Genomic DNA, 20,441 nt, shown 5'->3' with positions numbered 1-20,441 from the left:
TGGTTCCAGCTACATATACTATAATAGGAGTCCTTATATCTTTGAGAGCAATGTGAGTGATGAAGATAACCTCAGTGTCAGAGAGAATGAAGCAGATCCTGATAATGTTGATGATATTTCAGTTTCATCTTCAGGTACCAGTTATCTAGAAATCAGAGGATTCTTTGACTCAAAAGTATTGAAGGAAGGAACTACCAGGGCTGAAGAAATTGTATCGGGTAGGAGTGTCGGGAGCATGCTGGGGCTCACTCATCATCGCTTGCATAAGCTAGCAGAAGTTGCCCCTGAAGATGATGAGGTTGAGGACAGAGCAGATTCAGTTGTGCCACTTCCTTCTAATCCAACAAGAGTTACAGCATCTGCAGCAAAAGTTGGTTGTGTTGTGGCTGATTATCATAATGATCCTGGTTCATTGTCAAAAGCTACAAGTCATGAGTCTGAAACAATAACCAATGATGAAATCTGTCATGATAACATAGTGACGTCGGCTTTTCCCAGGCAAACAGAGTCCAAAACAGCAAAGGACGTTTCTTCTGAACCTAGCACTGATGGATATGCTACTCTTACCAAATCTGCTGCCCCAATTGGTCATAACTTGGTCCGACAAATGTCTCGAGCAATCGACAATACTGAAATTGGTCAAGATTTTAACTTCAGTAGTATCCGAAGGAAGGAACACACATCCAATAAAGGTGAAGGCACCACTGCTGATGTTACTGTCACTAAAGATATTAACCTAGTTCATCCAAGGCAAGTGATGGCTTCCAATAAAGGAAAAGACGATTTTGCTGATAACGCTGCAGCTAGCATCTATTCATCAGATATAATAAGTCAGAAACAAATTAAAGGCCAGACTGCAACTTCTGCAAATGGAAGCACAAATGCAACTCCAATGCCAAAAAATCCATCAGACAAAGGAGGACCCGAGAAATCTGCTAGTGTCACTGGTAGCAGTTTCATCCAAGAAGCATCTCATACAGTCTTTGTCACTGAACCCACTCGAGATCTGGCTTCAAGTTTAATACACAGCAAACAACAGATGTGGGAAAAAGAGGGAGAAGTTTCTGATGCTCTTGACCCTACTCATGCTGTTGACAACAATGGAAATCAGATGGAGGATGGCAATATCAGTTCGTCAGTCAAGCTAACTCATGAGGAATCCAAAGCAATCGGTGCTAGTACAACGAACTGTGATTCAGGGCCTTGCAGATTGCTTGCCGGTTTAGCCTGCAGCAACCAACAGACAACAGCGGAGCCTACGTCTCATCCCATTGATATCACGGAAGCAGCCATGAGAAAGGCAGAAGCCACCACGGTAAGGAAACACTCAATGAATGAGGCGGTGAAACATGACCGTACCCACAAGGACGCGCCATGCTCCATCGACGCCAAGGCCGACGATTCTCAACAGGCGGCAAAGGTGTACTCCGCAGTGTGGGTCGACACTGACACGGACACCCTGCGCGCTCGGCTCGTCGACTCAATGCGGCACTTGCGCAGGATGGCATCTCGGCGGCGCCATCGGCAGAGGAAGCGCGGGTCGAATAACAAGTGGAGTATCGGGCCAGCGCTGGTGGTCATCCTCCTGCTTGTCTCCGTGGTGCAGCTGCTGTTCATACTCTGGCTGTACCGGAGGCTCCTGAACCAAAACTAGACAAAATGTATGCTACCACTCTCTTGGAGTCCTTAAAGTTTTGCTTCTACGTTATCTTAGGCCTCGTTTAGATGCTGAAAAAATTTCGACCCGATGAATAGTACTATTTTCGTCTTATTTGATAAATATTGTCCAATCGTGGACCAACTAGGCTCAAAAGATTCATCTCGTGATTTTCAACTAAACTGTGTAATTAGTTATTTTTTTTACCTACATTTAATACTCCATGCAAGCGGCTAAAAATTGATGTGATGAAGAGAGAGTGAAAAAACTTGGAATTTTGGTGGCATCTAAACAAGGCCTTAAGATAAGTGTATGATTTAGTAATAAGTACCTTGTAGGAATCGCGTGGAGGTGATTCAGCCGACACTCCGACAGGTTTGGGAGGCCAAGACCGCAGTGTGGCCGTGTGGCTAAAAAACGTGGCGGGAGAGCCTTGAAATTTAAAGGATCTTGGCGGCAAAATATTTCGGTAGCGGAGTGCCCAAGTGGGAGAGGAAAGACGAGCCAAAGCCCAAAAGCGTGTGTGCCTGTGTGGGGGAACCATAAGGAAACGAAGGAAATAGGATGAAGCGGCAGCAGCACCGGAAGAATTACCCGAGCGGGATCCGGTCGGCCGATGGGCAGACCACGCTCAAATCCTTTCTCTTCAAGCCCAGGTATATCATCGTCTGATTCGCATCCATCCCAATTTCCCCCCCTTCGGGGCCAGTTCTTCAATCTGTGTCCCTTGCGTTCCCCTTTTCGTGCTTCAGGGTTGTCGATGTGGTACCGCCGCCGCCGCCGCTGGAGGGGGTGATAGAGGCGCCGATCTGTCCGCCGGAGCCGCCGAAGCGGGAGATTGTCAGAGTTACCAAGGCGATCATTAAGGAGAAACCGAGCGCGTTCTCCTCGGTGGGCTCCGCGGGGAAGGACGGGGGCGGCGGCGTTGGCGGCGCTTTGAGCGCCGCGGTCTTCAAGCGGTTCCACAGTTCAGCCCCAGGGGCGAGAGCGCAAGCCGGCCACGTGGAGGCAGGGGAAGACGGCGACCTCGACTTCGGCGGTCCAGGTGAGGCCCGGCTGGACGTCCAGGAGACCGGGGCGGAGAGCCGCCGCGAACCCAGGAGTAAGCGGAAGAGCCCCCTTGGTGCGCGTCCAGCCATGCTCGTCTTGCATTTCGCTCAGAATGTCAGTCTTTCACTCGATGATGACAATATCGGTCTATTCAGGCGGCGACGAGCACGGGAGCGACGCCAAGGCCAGACGCGTGGTGGTGCTCGGCGACGACCCGAGGCCGCGGCCGGCGAGCTGGCGGGGGCGCGCGAGGCCCACCCGCGGCGGTGAGGGCGGCCGCGCTCTGTACAACCACTGTAAGATCGATTCCTTCTCCCGAACTCTTAACGGCCGGTGGATCGGTGAGCAAACAGCAACCTGACGCGGTGGTTTGTTTTGGTGGCAGACGCGAGCGGGGGCGGGTGGTGGCACGGCGACATGGAGGGCGTGGACGGGGAAGAGGTCGGCTGGACGGACGACATGTGGGAGGGGATGGGATCCGTCACGCTCGGCGGCCTGGAGTGGCACTAGCCGCCGCGGCCCGTTATCGCCACGGCAACCGGCAGAGTATTACTAGGAATTAATGAATTAGGCAGCGATGAAGTCGTGGCATGCTATAATTTTGTGAGAAGGCATTTAACCTGCAGAGTGAAAGTCTGAAAGACGTATAAAGTGAGAACAATTATACAAGTCTGTCGATAACTGCAGACAGCTGTGTTTCTTATCATGCCATTCTCTGAATCATTCTAAGTTTGCAATTGTTCTCCTTATTCAGACTCAGACATACTATTCTGAAATAGTTTTAGCATGCCAAGGTATAGTTTAATTACTTTGTTGGTTTAGGAATTGCACCACCTATGGGCTGATTTCGATGATGCACTTGCAAACTCTCCCACTCCTCAATTGCACAGCCTTGTGCAGTGTTATAATTAGTGCTGAATGTTCACGAATGGAAACAGCAAAGCTAACTGCAATTGTCAAGAGAATAACTATCTAACTTGCTATTACTATTTTTAGTTAAAACTCTAGAAAACGGGCCTCTAACAGACTAGCCAATACAATTGCTATCATATTTGACATGCTATCCTGCAAGTCTTGGCGGCTAAATTTGGCTAGCCGGCATACCTTGCTATCTTGGTGTATGTGAGGCTGACAGTTAGTGCCACGTTGCATTGCTCCAAATTCCATTCCTTTCTCTTAGAGATATAACCAGTCTGTTGGAATATGTTGGATTATGGAGAAAGAATTGTTATGAAGTCGATAGCTAAATGAAGATATGGAACATGAAATTTAGAATGTCTCTTGGAGATGCTCTAGGCCGGGTCAGCTATAGATGGCCAAATGGGCCAAGCACGATGGACCGGCCCGGGCATGGCCTGAAAAAGCACGACACTAGCACGGCCCAGGCACGAAGCCCATAGTGCCCGTGCCGGCACGGGCACGATCTAGTGCCATGCCTGGGCCGCAGGTCCAGCCCGCAGTGCCGGCATGAGCACGACACAGTTAATGGGCCGGCACGATGCTGGCCCGATTGTTGTCAACTGTTGGATATGTTGTATGCTTTTATAAGCGTTGGATTTAGACAAACCCTAGATATAAAAGAAACCTCTTGACTCCTCAGTCCCCAGGCCGCCGCTCTCACCCCAGTCCGTAGGCCACCACTCGCGACTACCTGTTCCCCCGCGGCATCTCCTCGACACCTTGCACCTCTATCTGTGGCATCTCCTCGCGACCTCTCCCGAGAAGCGGTAATGCACTGCTGCCTCCAACCCCCTCCGCCCTCCCCTTCCTCCACCCCGGCCACCCCACCACCGCCTACCTTGCTCGGCGCCCCCTCTGCTCCCCAGCTCGACGAGATCTGCAACGGTGGCCTAGGTGACGACGTCGGCGCGAGGTCTGCGGCGTGGCGTCGCGACGTCGTGGGCGCTAAGCTACGTGGTGCGGTGGCATAGCGGGCGCGCGGCTGTGTGGCGCGGCGATGACATGGCAACGTCGCCGGGCGCGCGGCTGCTTGGCGCGACGACGCGCGGCGTCGTGGCGGGCCAAGGTCGGCACGAGCATTGTGGGTCGTCGTGCCTGGCACAGCCTCCATAGGGCCGTGCCTGAGCCGCAGCTTCGGCACGGTGGCACTAACAGGCACGGCACGGCTAAGCCACCGTGCTCGATAGTGTCGTGCCTCACGTGTCGTGCCCAACCCCGTGCCCGTGTCCGCGCCGTGCCGTGCGGCCCGGTTGGCTCACATGTTAAAGCTGCACTTCTCACTTCTGTTTCATACAGTATTGTTGTATCAAGAAGAAAACGTCACATGGAAGAATTGTATAAGTTACATGTTTGGTTTCTTTGTGCAAAATATTAAAATAATATGTGCTCTAATATTAGGAACCAACAATTTAAAAAGAATAGGGCCGGAAAGACGAGAGGATTGGAAGATCTGCGGCCCATCAGTTAATGCGCTAGGCCCAGACCAAAAGTTCATTTGTAAAGGAAAACCGCCCACTTGCTTGTTCGGTGTCCCTCCGTCCAGAGGGATATCTAACTATTTGCCATTCTTATGGTGGCTGCCTCTCCATTTGCCAACTTTATCGTGCCAATTACAAAATTACTCGAGAAAACAGTAACCAGACTAATATTTTGCCATTTTCGTTGACGTGTCATGCCATATCAGCGCGCCAGCGTGGAAGTTAACGCTTCCGTCTCCGCTGACCAACGGCGTCCGCAACTGTTCGTCAGCTCCCCCGCCTCCACACTGCCGTCCACCCTCGCCGCGAGCCTGCCGTTGTACGCTTCGATCAGCTCGTTCGCCTCCTCCACGTAGCTTGCCCGTTAGCTCCCATCTCTGCTACTCACTGCTAGCGCCGCCCATGACCGGCTTCACGCAGGTGTACGGGACACCCTTCATCGACGCCGCCACAACGCCCATCACCCCGCCGGGCGTGCCAGCGCCGCCCATGACCGGCTTCGCGCAGCAGGCGGAGAAGGAGAAAGCCGGCATGTCCGGCACCATCATGAGCGGGTTCCGCCCCGACGCCGTGCCCGTGTACCGCGAGCTGGTGAAGGAGTTCGCCGTGTGCGACCGGTGGTTCGCGTCGAACCCGGCGTCGACGCAGCCCAACCGGCTGTTCGTGCACTCCGCCACCTCCCACGGCCTCGTCAGCAACGACACCAAGGCGCTGGTGGCGGGGCTCCCGCAGCGGACCATCTTCGACGCGCTCCACGACGAGGGCTTCGTCTCCTTCGGCATCTACTATCAGTACCCGCCGTCGACGCTCTTCTACCGTAACCTCCGGCAGCTCAAGTACGCGGGCAGCTTCCACGCCTTCGACCTCGACTTCCGGCGTCACTGCCGAGAGGGAAAGCTGCCCAGCTACGTCGTCGTGGAGCAGCGCTACTTCGACCTGGAGATCCTCCCGGGGAACGACGACCACCCGTCCCATGACGTGGCCGAAGGCCAGCGGTTCGTCAAGGAGGCGTACGAGGCGCTGCGGTCGGGGCCGCAGTGGGAGGAGACGCTCCTCGTCGTCACCTACGACGAGCACGGCGTGTTCTACGACCACGTGCCCATGCCCGCCGGCGCCGGCGTCGTGCCCAGCCCCCGACGACATCGTCAGCGCCGCGCCTTTCTTCTTCGGCTTCGACGGCCTCGGCGTCCGCGTCCCGGCGCTGCTCGTGTCGCCGTGGATCGAGCCCGGGACCGTGCTGCATAGGCCGTCGGGGCCATACCCGACGTCAGAGTTCGAGCACTCCTCCATCCCGGCCACCGTCAAGAAGCTCTTCAACCTCAGGAGCTTCCTCACCAAGCGCAACACCTGGGCCGGCACCCTCGACTGCTTCCTCACGCGCAAGAAGAAGGTATTGATAACTGGGTTCCACTAGCACAGAGATGGGACTGACGGGAGCTGCTATGGACAGATGGGGACGTCAAGTTCCATGCTGGCACGCTGAAGTGGCGTGCCACGTCAGCGAAAATGGCAAAATATTAGTAAGGTTACTGTTTTCTCAGGTAATTTTATAATTGGTACGATAAAGTTGATAAACGGAGAGGCAGTCACCGTAGGAGTGGCAAATAGTTAGATATCCCATCCATAGGCCTCCACCGTCCGGCGTCTCTTCCACTCCACTCCACGGGGCTAGCACAAGTGCGGGAGGCGCTAGGGTTCTTAGAAATTCCCCAAATCCTCGGCCGCTTTTGCTTCCTCGGCACCGGCCAGCTGCGCAGTCGTCGATTCCGACCATCTCCGGCGGCTGGTACGTTCCGCTTGCCTCCTCGATGCAAAATTCTCTCTCTCTCTCTCTCGCTCTCTCTCTCTCTCTCTCTCTCGCAAGCACATACTCTTCATTCAAATTCCCCGTCTCCGATCCGCCGGTTCGCAGATTGGTCGCGGTGGCATGGACTGCTCCAAGAGGAGCGCGGCCGCGGTGGCCAGCCTCCCTGACGACACCCTGGTGGAGATCCTCTCCCGCGTTCCGTTTAAGTCACTCTGCCGCTGCAAGTGCGTCTCTAAGGCCTGGCGCGACCTCATCACTGACCCCCTCAACCGCAAGAAGCTACCCCAGACCCTAGAAGGGTTCTTCTTCATTGTCAACAGCTGCGTCGACGACTCCGACAGTGACAGTGGAGACGATGGCGAAGACATCGGCAGTGATGGAGGCAGCGACAACTTTGACAGTGATGGAGACGGCGAAGACAGTGGCAGTGGTAGAGGTGGCAAAAACTCCGACAGTGATAACGGAGATGGTGAAGACAGCGGCAGTGATGGAGGCGGCGACGATAGCCACAGTGCCAATGGAGATGGTGAAGACAAGAGCGGTGACGATGGAGGTGGCGACGACAATGACAGTGATGATGGAGATGGTGAAGACAGCAGTAGTGATGGAGGCGACAACGACAACTTGCGACACCAAGTCTGTGTGCATTTCATTGACATGTTAGGGAGACCCCCGCGTCCTGTGGACCATTGCTTCCCGTTCCTGACTGAGCTGCCGGGGATTGTGAACATCTTTGTCTTGGATGACTGCAATGGCCTCCTCCTCTTTGGCTGTTTCCAGGGATCAGGCGAATCACTTAGCAAGAGCTATATTGTGTCCAACCCTGCGACTGAGCAATGGGTCGTTGTGCCCGACCCTGACATGAAATGGCTGTCGTTTGCCTATTTGGTTTTCGATCGGGCTGCCTCTTCCCACTTCCATTTGGTCCAGATCAGGTGGGACATGATACCAGTGCACATCTACTCGTCTAAATCTGGGGTGTGGAGTCCTGTCAGAAGTGACTGGGGTGACCTTCGCATGGCACTTGGCTTAGGCATCGCATATGCTAATGGCATGCTGTATGCGGTCTTGTATAAGGGGGATCAGATAGCTGTGATGGACGTGGAAGGCAACACAAGGAAGATCATCCCTGTGCCCTTTCAGGAGGGCGATGAGTTCCGGCCGTGTTCTGATTATGTTGGCCAGTCTCAAGGTCGTTTGCATTTGATTTACCATGCTGACCTGGGTCATTATGAAATCTCCCCAGAACAGCAGAATAATAAATTGTTCATATGGGTTCTTGAGGACTATGATACAGAAGAATGGGTCCTGAAGGACACTGTAAGCTTTTTGAAGCTGTTTGGCCAAACGATCAATGGCTTCGAAGTGGTTGCAATCCATCCAGATCAAAATTTGGTATTTCTTCAGCACTTTAACCGGGAGCTGATATCATATAACATGGACAGCAAGGAAGTGTGTCATCTCTGCACTCTTGGAACTGGCTATCGGTCCATCACTCCATATGTTCCTTACTGCAAAGAGTTGTCAACACTTGAAAATAAGCACTGAAATTGTTGCCTGTGGGCTACGTTCCAGCTGAAATAAGATTTTCCAGTTATGTCTTTTACCGGTGCTGGTTATGTAGTAGGATTGGGCGTGATGCCTTTTACTGGTGCTGGTTATGTATGTGGTCCAATTAATACAGCAACCTGTTCGTAAGCTAACTGTACACCTAGTTGTCTCTATGCTTTGTGCTTCCAGAATTATAAAACTCCTTATATATGACGCGTTCCTCTTTTTATGTGGCTTTACTAGTGGGTGATTACTGTCTGCTGTTCTTTTATTTTTTCCTTACTGAACCTTTCAAGGCATTGAAAGCAACACATGGTAACAGAAGATTAAAAACGAAAGCTCTGCCACATTAACCTCAAAACTGTCTAGTGATGAAAAGTACATGACTGAGATAGCTTTTTTATATATGCTGCTTGATTGTGCCTATGATATTGCTTCGCTGTAGGCCTGTTCTGTATTGCTGCAGCTAATAGTTGTTATGGTACTTTAACAGCTACTTAGTTTTACTTGTACACGTTAGCTGTATATTAAAAAGACACGGCGCGGCTTTGCTGCGCCTTTGTTGGTGCGCCCTTGTTGGGTACGACGCCATGGACGATGGATTTTTGTTTTGCCAAGACATTTGGGTTGCAGATATTTATTTAGGACCATAGTTAGGATACAACCATCCATGGTCGATTGGAAATTGTGAAGTTGCTGAAATCTAATTAAAATTCTTATACCTTAATATATTTATTGAACAATGTCTAGGTAAAGTCACAAAATTATGGGTAGCGACGTTGTAAAAAGTTAAGTAACTCTTAGATACGAATATAAGATCCTATTCCTTTTGTACGAGTTCTCAAGCAAAATGTTTGCTTATCATGTGGTAGTGGTAGCTAGCTAATGAAATCAGGTCTCAGTGAAGTTTGTGATTGCAGTTGTGAAAAATGAGTCATGTTTCTCTTGTGATGTAAAATGCATAGAAATCATCTTGCCATTAAAAACTGACAATATTGTTGTAAAACCCACTGATAAAAGTTCAACTGTGTATGTAGAGAAAGCCTTGCATTTGCTCTGCATAGAAAACACGAAGCAAAGAATGAAATGCTGAAACATTGTGATTCTCTCAGATGAAAACAAATCTATTGTACTAAAAGGTTGTTGAATAGACATGCCGGCTGGGTTATTACTCTTTTTGGCGATCTATAGTGTTGCTGACATAAAGAATTGTCCCGAACCAAACATTGGGTTCATAAACTGAACTACTAGTGTGACACCAGTTGTTACTGTTATAAACGTGAAGATAGTATTTGTACATACAGACCATGTGAACAGCTCTTTACTCATTGCAAATTATGGACTTTCAAGGCTCTGTGTCGCCAGAGTGACAACAACATTCTGAATCTCATGAACTGAATGTTATTGAGAAATTGTGAAGCCCTGCAAAGGAAGAAAACTCATTAAAGTTATATTGCACATGCTAAGTTAAGCCTAAACAATTTGAATGGATTGACAAAGTCAATTTTATTTTTAATTGAACTGGCACAAAGAACTTTGCTAGAATGTGTCAAATGTCTGCTATTTTCTACAGTGAATTTTTGGATAGCATTTAGATCTCCGGCAAAGTTTGAGAAATAAACAAGGAAATTGAAGACGTAAGGACATTCATACATAACAATTAGCTAGCTTATCCTCTCCACAGTTACCAACCAACGAGGCTTGTACACAGGATAGATTTGAAGATTAGAACCTCTGATAATATACAGAGATGCCTTGTTCTAAAAAAAAATTACAGAAATGCCTGAAGTGTTATCTGTTCAGCCAGATAAGGGTAACAAATCAGAGAAGGATAATCATAGCCTGAGTCTCTCAACAACTAACCTTGTAAGCATTAGTGATGGTGCTTCTAATAGCTCATCTTCAAGTGGGAAAAATGAGTTTTGGCTTGTCCGAATGGAGAAGCCTGGAGTTGAAGTCTTGACAAAAGCCCAAATGGTGGATCACTATACCCGAATCCTTATGAAGGTGTTCAGGAAGTACGTAATCTCATCATCAACCTAGCTACTATCAGCTGCCATCTTCTGCACCACCGCCTGCGCCTCTGGTTCCCTCTCTCCTCTCCAAGATCAATATGGTGAGTGAGTGTATATTAGCTTCTTTCTCCTGTCCCCTGATTATTCTGGTAAGAAATCCAAAATCAGGTGAATGTATTAGCTTTTTTTTAATCTGTTTTATTTTGATTCTAAAAATAGGCATTGTGGTGGATTCACAGATTAGTCAAGATACTGAGTAGCTATGCTGGCATTCAGGCTGGTGTCCCTACCAAATGAGGCCTAAGAGTATGAAGAACAAACATGAACTTGTTCTTTTTTAGTTTCCCAATAAGAAGCTTCCCTGTTAAGTTGAAGTTCTCTGGGGTTCCCTGATCCCAAAGGGATGTTCCTTGAGACAAAAAATTTATATGAGTTGATGTTAGTGATTACTCTACTGCGAACAATTTTTTTTTCTAAGCTATTAGTCCCTCCTATTTTGTTGTCACCTTTTGGTAGTACAGTACAACTTAGGTTATCAACACAGTATTTTCTTGTCAGCTGTTCTCATTAGCTTTCTTTCCTCCCTTTGCAGTTAAGATCGGCAGACCTGGGTATAAAGTAACCAAACAATATGATCCTGCAACGCAGCAACACTCATTTCTCTCTGAGGTTAGTATTACTTGCGTTCGCATTATTTATCGAGTCCTCACCTCACACATGGTTCTACATTGAATATGTAAACTGCAGGAATTTGGTTTAACTCCCGATCAGACATATCTACATGTAATTTTTGGTGTATTCCTCTTTGTTGTCATTGTAATTTAGGGCACCTAACAATTTTCTTATGCCAAGGATCTTATGTTGATTTCAGCTAAGTTAGTTCTTATTTGCATTTTAAAGATCATCGCATGTAGTAGTCTCTTTTTATATATAAAGAATACTTAAGCTCAAATTTTGAAACCAGTGTTTATCTTATCTGGAATTTATCTTCTGATTGATAAACTAGCATAGTTGATTTGAGGATCCTCCAAATTATAATATGCAATAAGCATATATTTTTAGAACTGTACAGTACAATGCTTTGTTCAAACATTACCAACCGAGATTTGTTGTCTCTTTATGTATCACAATATGGTATACATAATATATATATATATATATATATATATATATATATATATATATATATATATATATATATATATATAGGCAATTTTTTACAATTTGGCAATTTTTTGAAGAAAATTTACGTTTGGCCCCCTGGGAGACTTAAACTCATCTTTGGACCCTGGGGGTCGGCGCCAGGACTCATGGCGCCGAGTTAACACGTCTCGACGCCACAGATCTTGACTCCGAGGTGCCTGGCCGTGCACAACAGGACATCCTAGGTGGCGTTCGCGTGGCCGGTACCTCAGCGCCAGAACACATGGCGCCGAGCTCGACGCCACAGATCTTGGCGCCGAGCTCGGCGCCATGTATTCTGGCATCGAGCATGGATTCAAAACCCATGGCCTAAGTTTCCCTTGCCGAGGCTGCTCTCATTTCTTCCTCCTCCCTCCCGGTTTCTTCCTCTTCCTAACCCGCCCAATCTCTTGAATCGATGAATTTGACCTTGGATACTTGGATTTGATCCATACATCTTCGCGAGTAAGGTATCCTCTCTCCCCTTATCAAATTTTACGTATTGATTTGGTATATATTACGTCTATTTTGCAACCCTAGATACGTTAGTACCTAATGTTTGAAGTGATTTTTTTTTTATTTTTTGTATTATGTAACGGTAGGATGCCAAGGCGTGGTAAAGCTAGTAAGCCAAAGTAATCTCTTATCATCGTGTTATATTATGTTTTCATTTATGTGCAACAAATAGAAAAACCCTAGGTTTAGGGTTTAATGTTCATTGCTTTCGGTTCTTAGAACAAATTTGGTTCAATTGTAGTTATGGCCGGATGACCGGAAATGCCTTCGACCCGTTGCCTCTACCTAGTGGTGTTCCAGTGCCCATGTGCTTTTGCGGTGATTCTTGCAAGGTAGCCAAGTCCGATGAAGAGGACACGTATAGGCAGAGGTATTGGATGTGTGCCAATTTTGTGTTTGAGCCTACACTTCGTCAGCGCCGCATTAACAAGATGGTGAGAAATTGATGTTGTTTAATATTTATTTTGTGTCAAATGAAGTCTTGCATGATTTATTTATTTTGTAACAATTGTATTTGTTGCAGACCCCTCCACCGCTCTGTGATTTTGAGCAGTGGATTAACACTGAGATCAAGCTGGAAGACAAGGAGTGGATACATAACTGTTACGGTGGGAGGCAGAGGACAAGGAGATGATGGAGAAGAGACTTAGAGAGGAGGCTCTAGAAAAGGAGCACAAGGAAGAGGAGGAAAGGAGGCGTGTTGCTTCGCACAGGGAGGAGAGGGAGAGGAAGCTTGAGCGTGCGCAGCGAGTGAAGGCAGCGATGGAGGAGAATCCCGATGCCCATAGGAAGGGAAAGTGGCATCGTTGCACTCAGTAGTCTTCATAACTTGCTAGTTCTATGGTATATTCACGAACAATATTGTCTAATCTTGGACTTTGCATTGTGTTGTCATGTAATACACTTTTAGTTTGTCGTCATGTACTTCAAATGTTGTTATGTTGATTAATGTGCTCTATTATTGGACCTTTCATAGTGTTGTTGGTTTCATTATTTGTTGTCATAATATTGAGTTTAATATTGCATAGGTAGTGAAACGAGCTCACGTAGTGCAAATAAAACGTAACGAAGTAGTGGATTACCTAATTCAACACACACAACACATGAAATGGCATGTGATAACATGTACCAAACTAGGGTACAGAGGTCCTGGACCAAACCTAACATGCCTTAGGTAATTGAAGCAAACAACAAGCACATGAAATGACATGTGAGAACATATGCCAAACAAGGGTACATATTTCCTTCGACTAACCCTAACATGCCTTAGGTGATTAAACCAAAAAACAAACACATGGATGTGGCCCGTTAAAAAGATTGGTTTATCCTAGTAGTGTGGTCACATAGCAAATTGTGTTGCACCTTCTCCACAGTATCCTCCCATTGTTGGTGGTGGTGGCGGCGGGGGTGGCAATGGAGGACCCTTGTTCCTGTGATTAGGGCAGGTGCAATATGGATCATTGCAGAGTGCCTCCTATGAACGGGCACCATTGTTGTCGTCTTATTGTTCGTCGTCCTTGTAACTGCTGCTAACTTCCCTTTCTAGATCGAAGATACGGTCCTGCAGGTAGTAGATGTACTCCGCATGCGGATAAATAGGTCGATGATCGATCCACCTAGTGAACCTACAGTTTTCTTCGGCCAAGGAAGACTACAATAAGTATGTCATGTAAGTTGTATAAAAGAGGAACATATTGAAGAAACAAATAGTAATATCAATTACCCATGCTCACGGGCATTTGAAGAAACGACGACCTCCATCTATTCCCTCGGTGAACATCTGCACTAGGCAGTCCTCACCATGCATGCATTTTGGCCACTCTTCTTTCTGTTCATCGTATCCTCTCAGTGGTGCCTCTTTGTTGAAATCACTTTTGCTCTCAACTGGGAACCTCTTATAAAGAGCTTCCTCAAAGAAATCAGGACCAAGAGAACACTCCCACATAATGGTAGTTCCCTTCCCCTTTCCTCTCCCTCTGGACGACCCTCCTAACATTGGTACTGCAACGAAAGAAAATACTGAGGAGTGCTCTTCTTCCTTGTTATGTGTGTGAATGAGAGGGAGTGAGGGGTTATTTATAGGTTGATAGGAGGAATGGAGGCCTCCCAATGTGCCATGTCAGCGATTCATGTGTCTCTTCACCTCAGCCCTTGGATCAAACAGTAATAAGATGGATGGTGGAGATGGAGTGGAGTTGTGCTTCCTTGCATGCCTTCCTATCTTGAGCAAATCGCCATTCCTATAGGTGTACTATTGTCTAAAAAGCCTAGATTCGTTTACTGTTACTGAAAAGCCTAGATTCATTTGCAAAGCGTCTGTACGATATGATTGGACTATACACGTTCTAATGAATTTATATTTAATCTGTGTACTATATTTGTGCCTTTTTAGCAGTGTAGTATAATTAATGATTCACAGAAAAAATTCACAAAAGTTACCCTTATTTTAGGAGCATCCACGGTAATAAACAGAGACATCAATATATAATCTAAACATTTAATCGTCCAAAGAGCACAATACAACCACATCGAACATCACAATCAACATAACATATCTTGCATAGTCCAAATAGTCCATAATGTCCATACAGACCCAAATAGTTATAGAAAAGTAACTACATACTTTCTAAATCTCCACACATGCAAAATAAGCAAAGTCCATGCAGCCCAAATAGTTTGTGGCATCGAATCTAAGTTGGTACCATAGTCTTAACCTACAAGTCATCGTCATTGCCTCCTAGTCTTACCCTTGCCCTTGTGGTCAAGAGCGTCGGTGCCTGGAGTGTACGTGCAAGGCGGACGACGTCTTCTCGTTCCTGCAACCTGCGTAGGCTAAGTCGAAGGAGCGTCCTGGAGCTGAGACTCGGCAAGCTCATCATAGCCATGCTCCTTGGCCTCCTCATCATCGTCCTTGTCTCCATGGCCTTGGAAAGTGTCCACAGTCGCAGCGCTAGTACCTCCGTAAGAAGAAGAACCGAGGCCTATAGGTGTGTCCCATTGTCGTCCATGTGGCCCGTGTACGTCTATCGCCGCGCTAGTACTACAACCACAACGAGCTGCAACACTCCACAGCCTACGTGCTAGCCTCTGTCATGCAAAGATGCAATTATTAAGCTGTTGAGTGCATACAGATAAGTTATTATTCAAATGAATGACATATCATCATCATACTACCTCTGTTATGCTAGATGTCATGCTTGAGCAGTGAGATATTAAGTACAAAACCACTAGCTTAAACAACTTATTTAAGCATAAAACAACAAGAGTGCTAGTGTCGACTTACTCTAAAAAGCTGTTTAGTGTGTGGTTGTTGGTGTTTCGAACAAACACCGGCTAGTAAATTTATAATTGTTGCGCGTTAGGCCCGGATGGTGCACTAAAGGACACAAGGTTTATACTGGTTTGGACCGAATGTCCCTACGTCCAGTCTACTACTGCTCGTGTTATCAGTACCGAAAAAGGTTTGTAGTAGGGGGTACAAACGGTCGAGAGAGGGAAAGATCCCAAGTCTCTGATGGAATGGTCGAAAGGATGCTAAGAGCTTGGTCGCTGCTTGGCAGTATGCGTGATGTGTTGTCTGTGTTGAATTGATCCCTCGAAAGTCGGTCCCCTTAGTGGGGGGTCCTGCCCTCCCTTTTATAGACCAAGGGGGGAGCAGGGGTTACAGATGGGAGAAAGAGGAAAATACCAAAGGTATAGAAGGTCCTTCGAGGGAGCTGGGTCTTCCTTTTTCCCTATGCCTGCCTAGCTTAACATGGCAGACCGTGTCAGAGGTGGCGTGTTCGCTGATCCTCGTTGGCCATGCCCTGGCCCCTTTTAGCAAGTGGGTGCATCCCATCCTACGCCAGTGGACGGTGCGGCGTGTCGGAGAGCCGAGCTATGACCCCTCGGGGAGTAATCAGGGAAGTGACCATATGTCCGTCACTATAGATGATGTGAGTTCTGTCTTGGACTATAGTGGCTGTCGTATGCCTATGTTAGTGTCCGCGCTCGAGGGCTGAAGGCGGCGCCTACTGCACTGTGGGACAAAAGTCGGCGCCTACAACACTATTCGGGCATTGTTATGTCAGAAAGGGCTTAAAGTGCCCGTCCCATCGTATCCTGATGGTACCTCCCTACAGGCGTGTAGGTCATGGTCCTCGGTACTACGGTTGACTCAAATGTCCTATCGTGCCCTGTGCTTGTCATCATGAAGGAGCAGGGTGCAATCGTTGGGCGAGGCGGAGCCCGCCCTTGGACGTCGGGTGAGGCGGAGACCACCCTCGGACGTCGAGCGAGGCGGAGTCCAGCCCTCGGGGGTCGAGCGAGGCGGAGCCCGCTCTCAGACGTTGGGCGAGGTAGAAACTACCCTTGGACATTAGGCAAGGCGGAGCCAGCCCCTAGCCGTCGGGCGAGGCGGAGCCTGCCCTCGGACGTTGGGTGAGGCGGAGCCAGCCCTTAGCCGTCGGGTGAGGCGAAGTCCAGCCCTCAGGGGTCGGGCGAGGCGTAGCCAGCCCTCGGGGGTCGGGCGAGGCGAAACCAATCTTCCATCATTCGAGCAAGAAGCGTAGTAGCGTTCATGTCTGACTAGAAGTGTCAACGTTCGATGGTTATTAGTCCCACCTCATTGGGTACCCCGGTATTAGGTCCCCAACAGTAGCCCCCCGAGCCCCCGGGTGATTCGGATATAATCGCCTAGGGGGTATTTTTGATTCGCTAGAGGGTGCGCACGAGCGCACCCATCGGGTGTAGCCCCCGGGTGATTCGGACAGAATCGCTCGGGGGGTATTTTGATTCGCCAGAGGGTGCACGCAAGCGCACTGTAACACCTCGGGTGTTTAAATACTAAAACATGCCATGTCATCATATGCATTGCACATCATTTTGGGTTAGTGAAAATTTTGATATGCATACACTAAAACAAGTTTACCTTTATGTTATATGTGTTGACTTGTATGGTTTGAATTGAGTTCAAAATCTTTGTATTGAATTGAATTTCCGAAAACCCTAATTTCCAGTATTTAAATTCTACCCTAAAAACCTAATTCAAAATCTAAGTACATTTTGGGGTTGAGCCTAAAAGCAAAAGTGTAGAGCTTGTCAAGGTGTACAAAGTTGGTTTTTAGAGTTTTCAAAGTTGTTATATAAAATTTGAAGTAATTTAAAAAGGCGAAATGTACTTTAAGTGTCCCCTTTTGATTTTAAACTTGCATTTCAAAATGTAAACCGAATTAGAGTATGGTTATTAAAGTAAAGTTGTAGAACTTTGAATTTGGAACAACTTTTATTTTTGGAGATTTTTGAGTTACTATATAAATTTAGGAGTAATTTGAGAAATTATACGAGTGGCAATTCGGTAATTAGTTGGAACAGTACTAGCGGGCAGCTGTCACCGCTGGCGACCTTGCTCTGGCTTCCAGGCGCGCTCGTGGCCACGTTCGGCTTTGTGCTGGCGTGGAGAAGACCGCGGCGTGGCTTCCTCTTGCTTCCTGGCCGCTCTTTAAAGCTTGTGCCGTTGCCGTTCTTCTCTTTTCTTCTCCTCTGCTTTTCCCGTCGCCACCGTGCTGCTCCGGCGAGCTCGCATCGTCGCCATAGTGCATACCAGCCTCGGCAAAGCCTGTCTCAGCTTCGCTTGTTAATTGCAAACCCAGCTGAACCGCCCTTATAGCTTGACTTCATCGGGAAGCGTCGCTCGTTGCTTTTCTTCCTCGTGGCCGGCAGCGTCCCCGGTGATCCCGCTTCACCGTGGCCGGAGCTCTACGGTTAGCCTCTGCCCTTGCGAAGTGTTGCTCCATCTTCTCCATGTCGCCGTGATGCTTTGTGCCTTGTTGCTTGACCATTTTGTCCACCGCAGCCACCAGAGCACCGTCGTCGACGTTGTTCGCGCCGCCGTGATTGCTGTGATCGACGATGAGCTTCTCTGTTGCTCCTCCAGTCCATCTTTCTGCTCATGAGTGTTTGGGGTGAGCTCCTGATGCTTCCTGGGCCTTTTATTTAACTGCTACCGGTCTCCCTTCGCCGGTGTAGCACAGCCGCATCGCCGTGTCTGCCATGGCCGGCGTCGAGCTCGGTTTGAGCTGTAATTGGTGCAATTAGTGCCACCAATAGGTGCGCCTCGTAGTGGTGATCACGTTGGTACCCTCGCCGTCGCCGTTGATCTCACCGGCGGAGAGAAATCGCCGATAAAAGCGCGGTCATCGCTGTTGAGCGCGGGAGGACGACGCTGACGTGTGGGACCCTGTTGTCAGTGACCGTTATTTGAAAATGGATTTTTCTATTTTGCAGAATTGAATGAATAGTGCTGTGATTTGTTATTTTTGTATAGAATTAATTAGAACTCCAAAAATTATGAAAATTTTTGTGTGACCTCTATGTGATGTAAACTATTTAGGAAAAATATTAAATGTTGATTTTCAGTATATTTTGAATGTGATAAAAATTGCTCTAATTAATTAATAATGAGCTTCCATGATTTTTCTAGGCTTTATTATTTATCCAAAAATTATGAAAATTGTTTTTCCACTTAGTTATCATGTGATAAGCCTTCATAAAAATTTTGAGTTCATTTGGAGAAAGTTGATTTATTTCATATCTTTTAATTAAATAATTAATTCATAAAAGCAAATAGTAAACCTTAATAATTTAGGTTTTTGTTTGAATTTTGGATTGAGTGATGACCTTGGGTCATTAGTATAAGATGATCCTTGGTACTTAAAGTAAGTGTTTGGGTTTATGAAAAATATTTAGTTAGTTGTTGGTTTGCAACTGTACCGCGAAGGAAAATTGTATTCGAGTTATTAATTTTTATATCCATCATCAAGCATCATGTTTTGTATCTCACATAATATTAAACATGGCATTGTTACTACGTGTAGTGAACGAAAGTGAGCATGTGGTAGTCAATCAAGTTGAGGAGGAGGTTAATCCGTCTGTTGAGGTTGAGTTTGATAATTGTGGAACGTCTCCGGACTTTTCCGTTAACCAAGGCAAGCCCCGGATGCATTTAAACCTACCTTGCGTTTTACAAATTTATATCGCTTTTGCTTTTCAATACTGCATTAAGTGATTAGGAGTTGAGTGAAAACCTAATTGATGCATTACCAACCTTGTTTTTCAATACCAACCTTGTTAACCGTTTCAATCCGAGTATGCTTATTTCATGCTTAGCCATGCTTAGAACGATAAAAGTCGGGTGATCATCGGTCACCTACGAGATATAAAATGGTTTCTTGGTTACGATTGGTTACTTATGTTATCATGAGATATGAGCATGTGGAGTAATAAATCAAGACCAGTCGGACTCGGTGTATGGGAGCCACAAGACATGGAGGTCTTGTGAGCGAGTTCTTTCTGCCTGTGTCGATTAAGACACGTCCGTTGTTGAATTGCATGAGGTGAGACTTTGTAGTACTAGCCACATACTCTGGTAAGCCTTAACTTGGCTATTCTTTTACGAGAATGGCTACTCGCGCACTGGGAGTGGAGAGATGGTGAGAATAGCGTGTACCCACGTGGCAATGGGTTGGATTGGTGGAGTACTGTATTCTCAGGTGGCGCAGACCTATTCTTGTTTTAGAGGATTTGAGGGTAGGTTGGTATATGTAGGTCAGGGACCTACATATGTCGTGTGGTTGGGAATCCCCAGCTGGGTTATAATCGGTTTGAATCGTCGTTGCTCCTCGGTTATGGAGACTCAACTCACTGTTCATCATCGTAGTTAATAACTGAAACTTGAGGAAGTTTTGAGAAAGGGTTTGATATGAAGTTCATGATCTCATTACGGATCATGGCAGATTCATATATGATTTTGAGACAGATTTACATGTTGAATAAAAGAATCTTGTTAGAAAGCTTTTACGCAAAAGAACTTTGTTTATTGCTAAAGCCATACCTTGACTCCCTAGCCTGCATTCCTGAGTCTTATCAGTTTTTACTTCGGTTAAGTCTTGCTGAGTACTTTTATACTCAGGGTTCATTGTAACACCTCTGGTGTTTTGACCTAGCATTAAAACTTGACATGTCATCATATGCATTGCAAAGCATTCATAAAGTAGAAAAATTTTGAATGCATTCACTAAATAAGCTTTATTTCATAAGTTGTTATTTTATGTGATGTAATGTGATTCAAAACTCTAAATAAAGATCATGACCACAAGGGTTAAATTTCATGTGATCATGTGAGACCATGTGTCAATTGACTCAAATAACCCTAATGGGCCATGTTAATGGTCAAAAAGCATAGTTAA

General features: G+C 47.0%; 3 protein-coding genes and 1 pseudogene across 4 annotated transcripts; all 4 read left to right on the top strand.

Moving 5' to 3' along the window:
• Positions 1-235: 235 nt before the first annotated feature.
• On the top strand, positions 236-1,654 carry LOC136536313 (uncharacterized). Its single transcript, XM_066528652.1, has one exon. The coding sequence runs from the start codon at positions 236-238 to the stop codon at positions 1,652-1,654; it is 1,419 nt and encodes a 472-aa protein (XP_066384749.1).
• A 528-nt stretch (positions 1,655-2,182) lies between these two features.
• On the top strand, positions 2,183-3,436 carry LOC136536321 (uncharacterized). 2 transcript variants are annotated; one of them, XM_066528662.1, is made up of 4 exons: positions 2,183-2,313; positions 2,410-2,702; positions 2,863-3,003; positions 3,093-3,436. In XM_066528662.1, the coding sequence occupies exons 1-4, from the start codon at positions 2,222-2,224 to the stop codon at positions 3,215-3,217; spliced, it is 651 nt and encodes a 216-aa protein (XP_066384759.1). In that variant the 5' UTR covers positions 2,183-2,221; the 3' UTR covers positions 3,218-3,436. The 2 variants fall into 2 exon arrangements, with proteins under 2 accessions (XP_066384759.1, XP_066384755.1); XM_066528658.1 differs by having other exon boundaries at positions 2,410-2,780.
• Positions 3,437-5,492: 2,056 nt separating this feature from the next.
• On the top strand, positions 5,493-6,559 carry LOC136458860 (non-specific phospholipase C4-like; annotated as a pseudogene).
• A 234-nt stretch (positions 6,560-6,793) lies between these two features.
• LOC136487316 (uncharacterized) lies at positions 6,794-8,732 on the top strand. Its single transcript, XM_066484474.1, has 2 exons — positions 6,794-6,931; positions 7,058-8,732. Exon 2 carries the CDS (start codon positions 7,073-7,075, stop codon positions 8,498-8,500), a length of 1,428 nt encoding a protein of 475 aa, XP_066340571.1. The 5' UTR covers positions 6,794-6,931; positions 7,058-7,072; the 3' UTR covers positions 8,501-8,732.
• Positions 8,733-20,441: the final 11,709 nt, after the last annotated feature.

The sequence above is a fragment of the Miscanthus floridulus genome, chromosome 1 (genome assembly GCF_019320115.1).
Source record: "Miscanthus floridulus cultivar M001 chromosome 1, ASM1932011v1, whole genome shotgun sequence".
Lineage (NCBI taxonomy): Eukaryota > Viridiplantae > Streptophyta > Magnoliopsida > Poales > Poaceae > Miscanthus > Miscanthus floridulus.
This window is presented reverse-complemented; position numbering and strand designations above follow the sequence as displayed.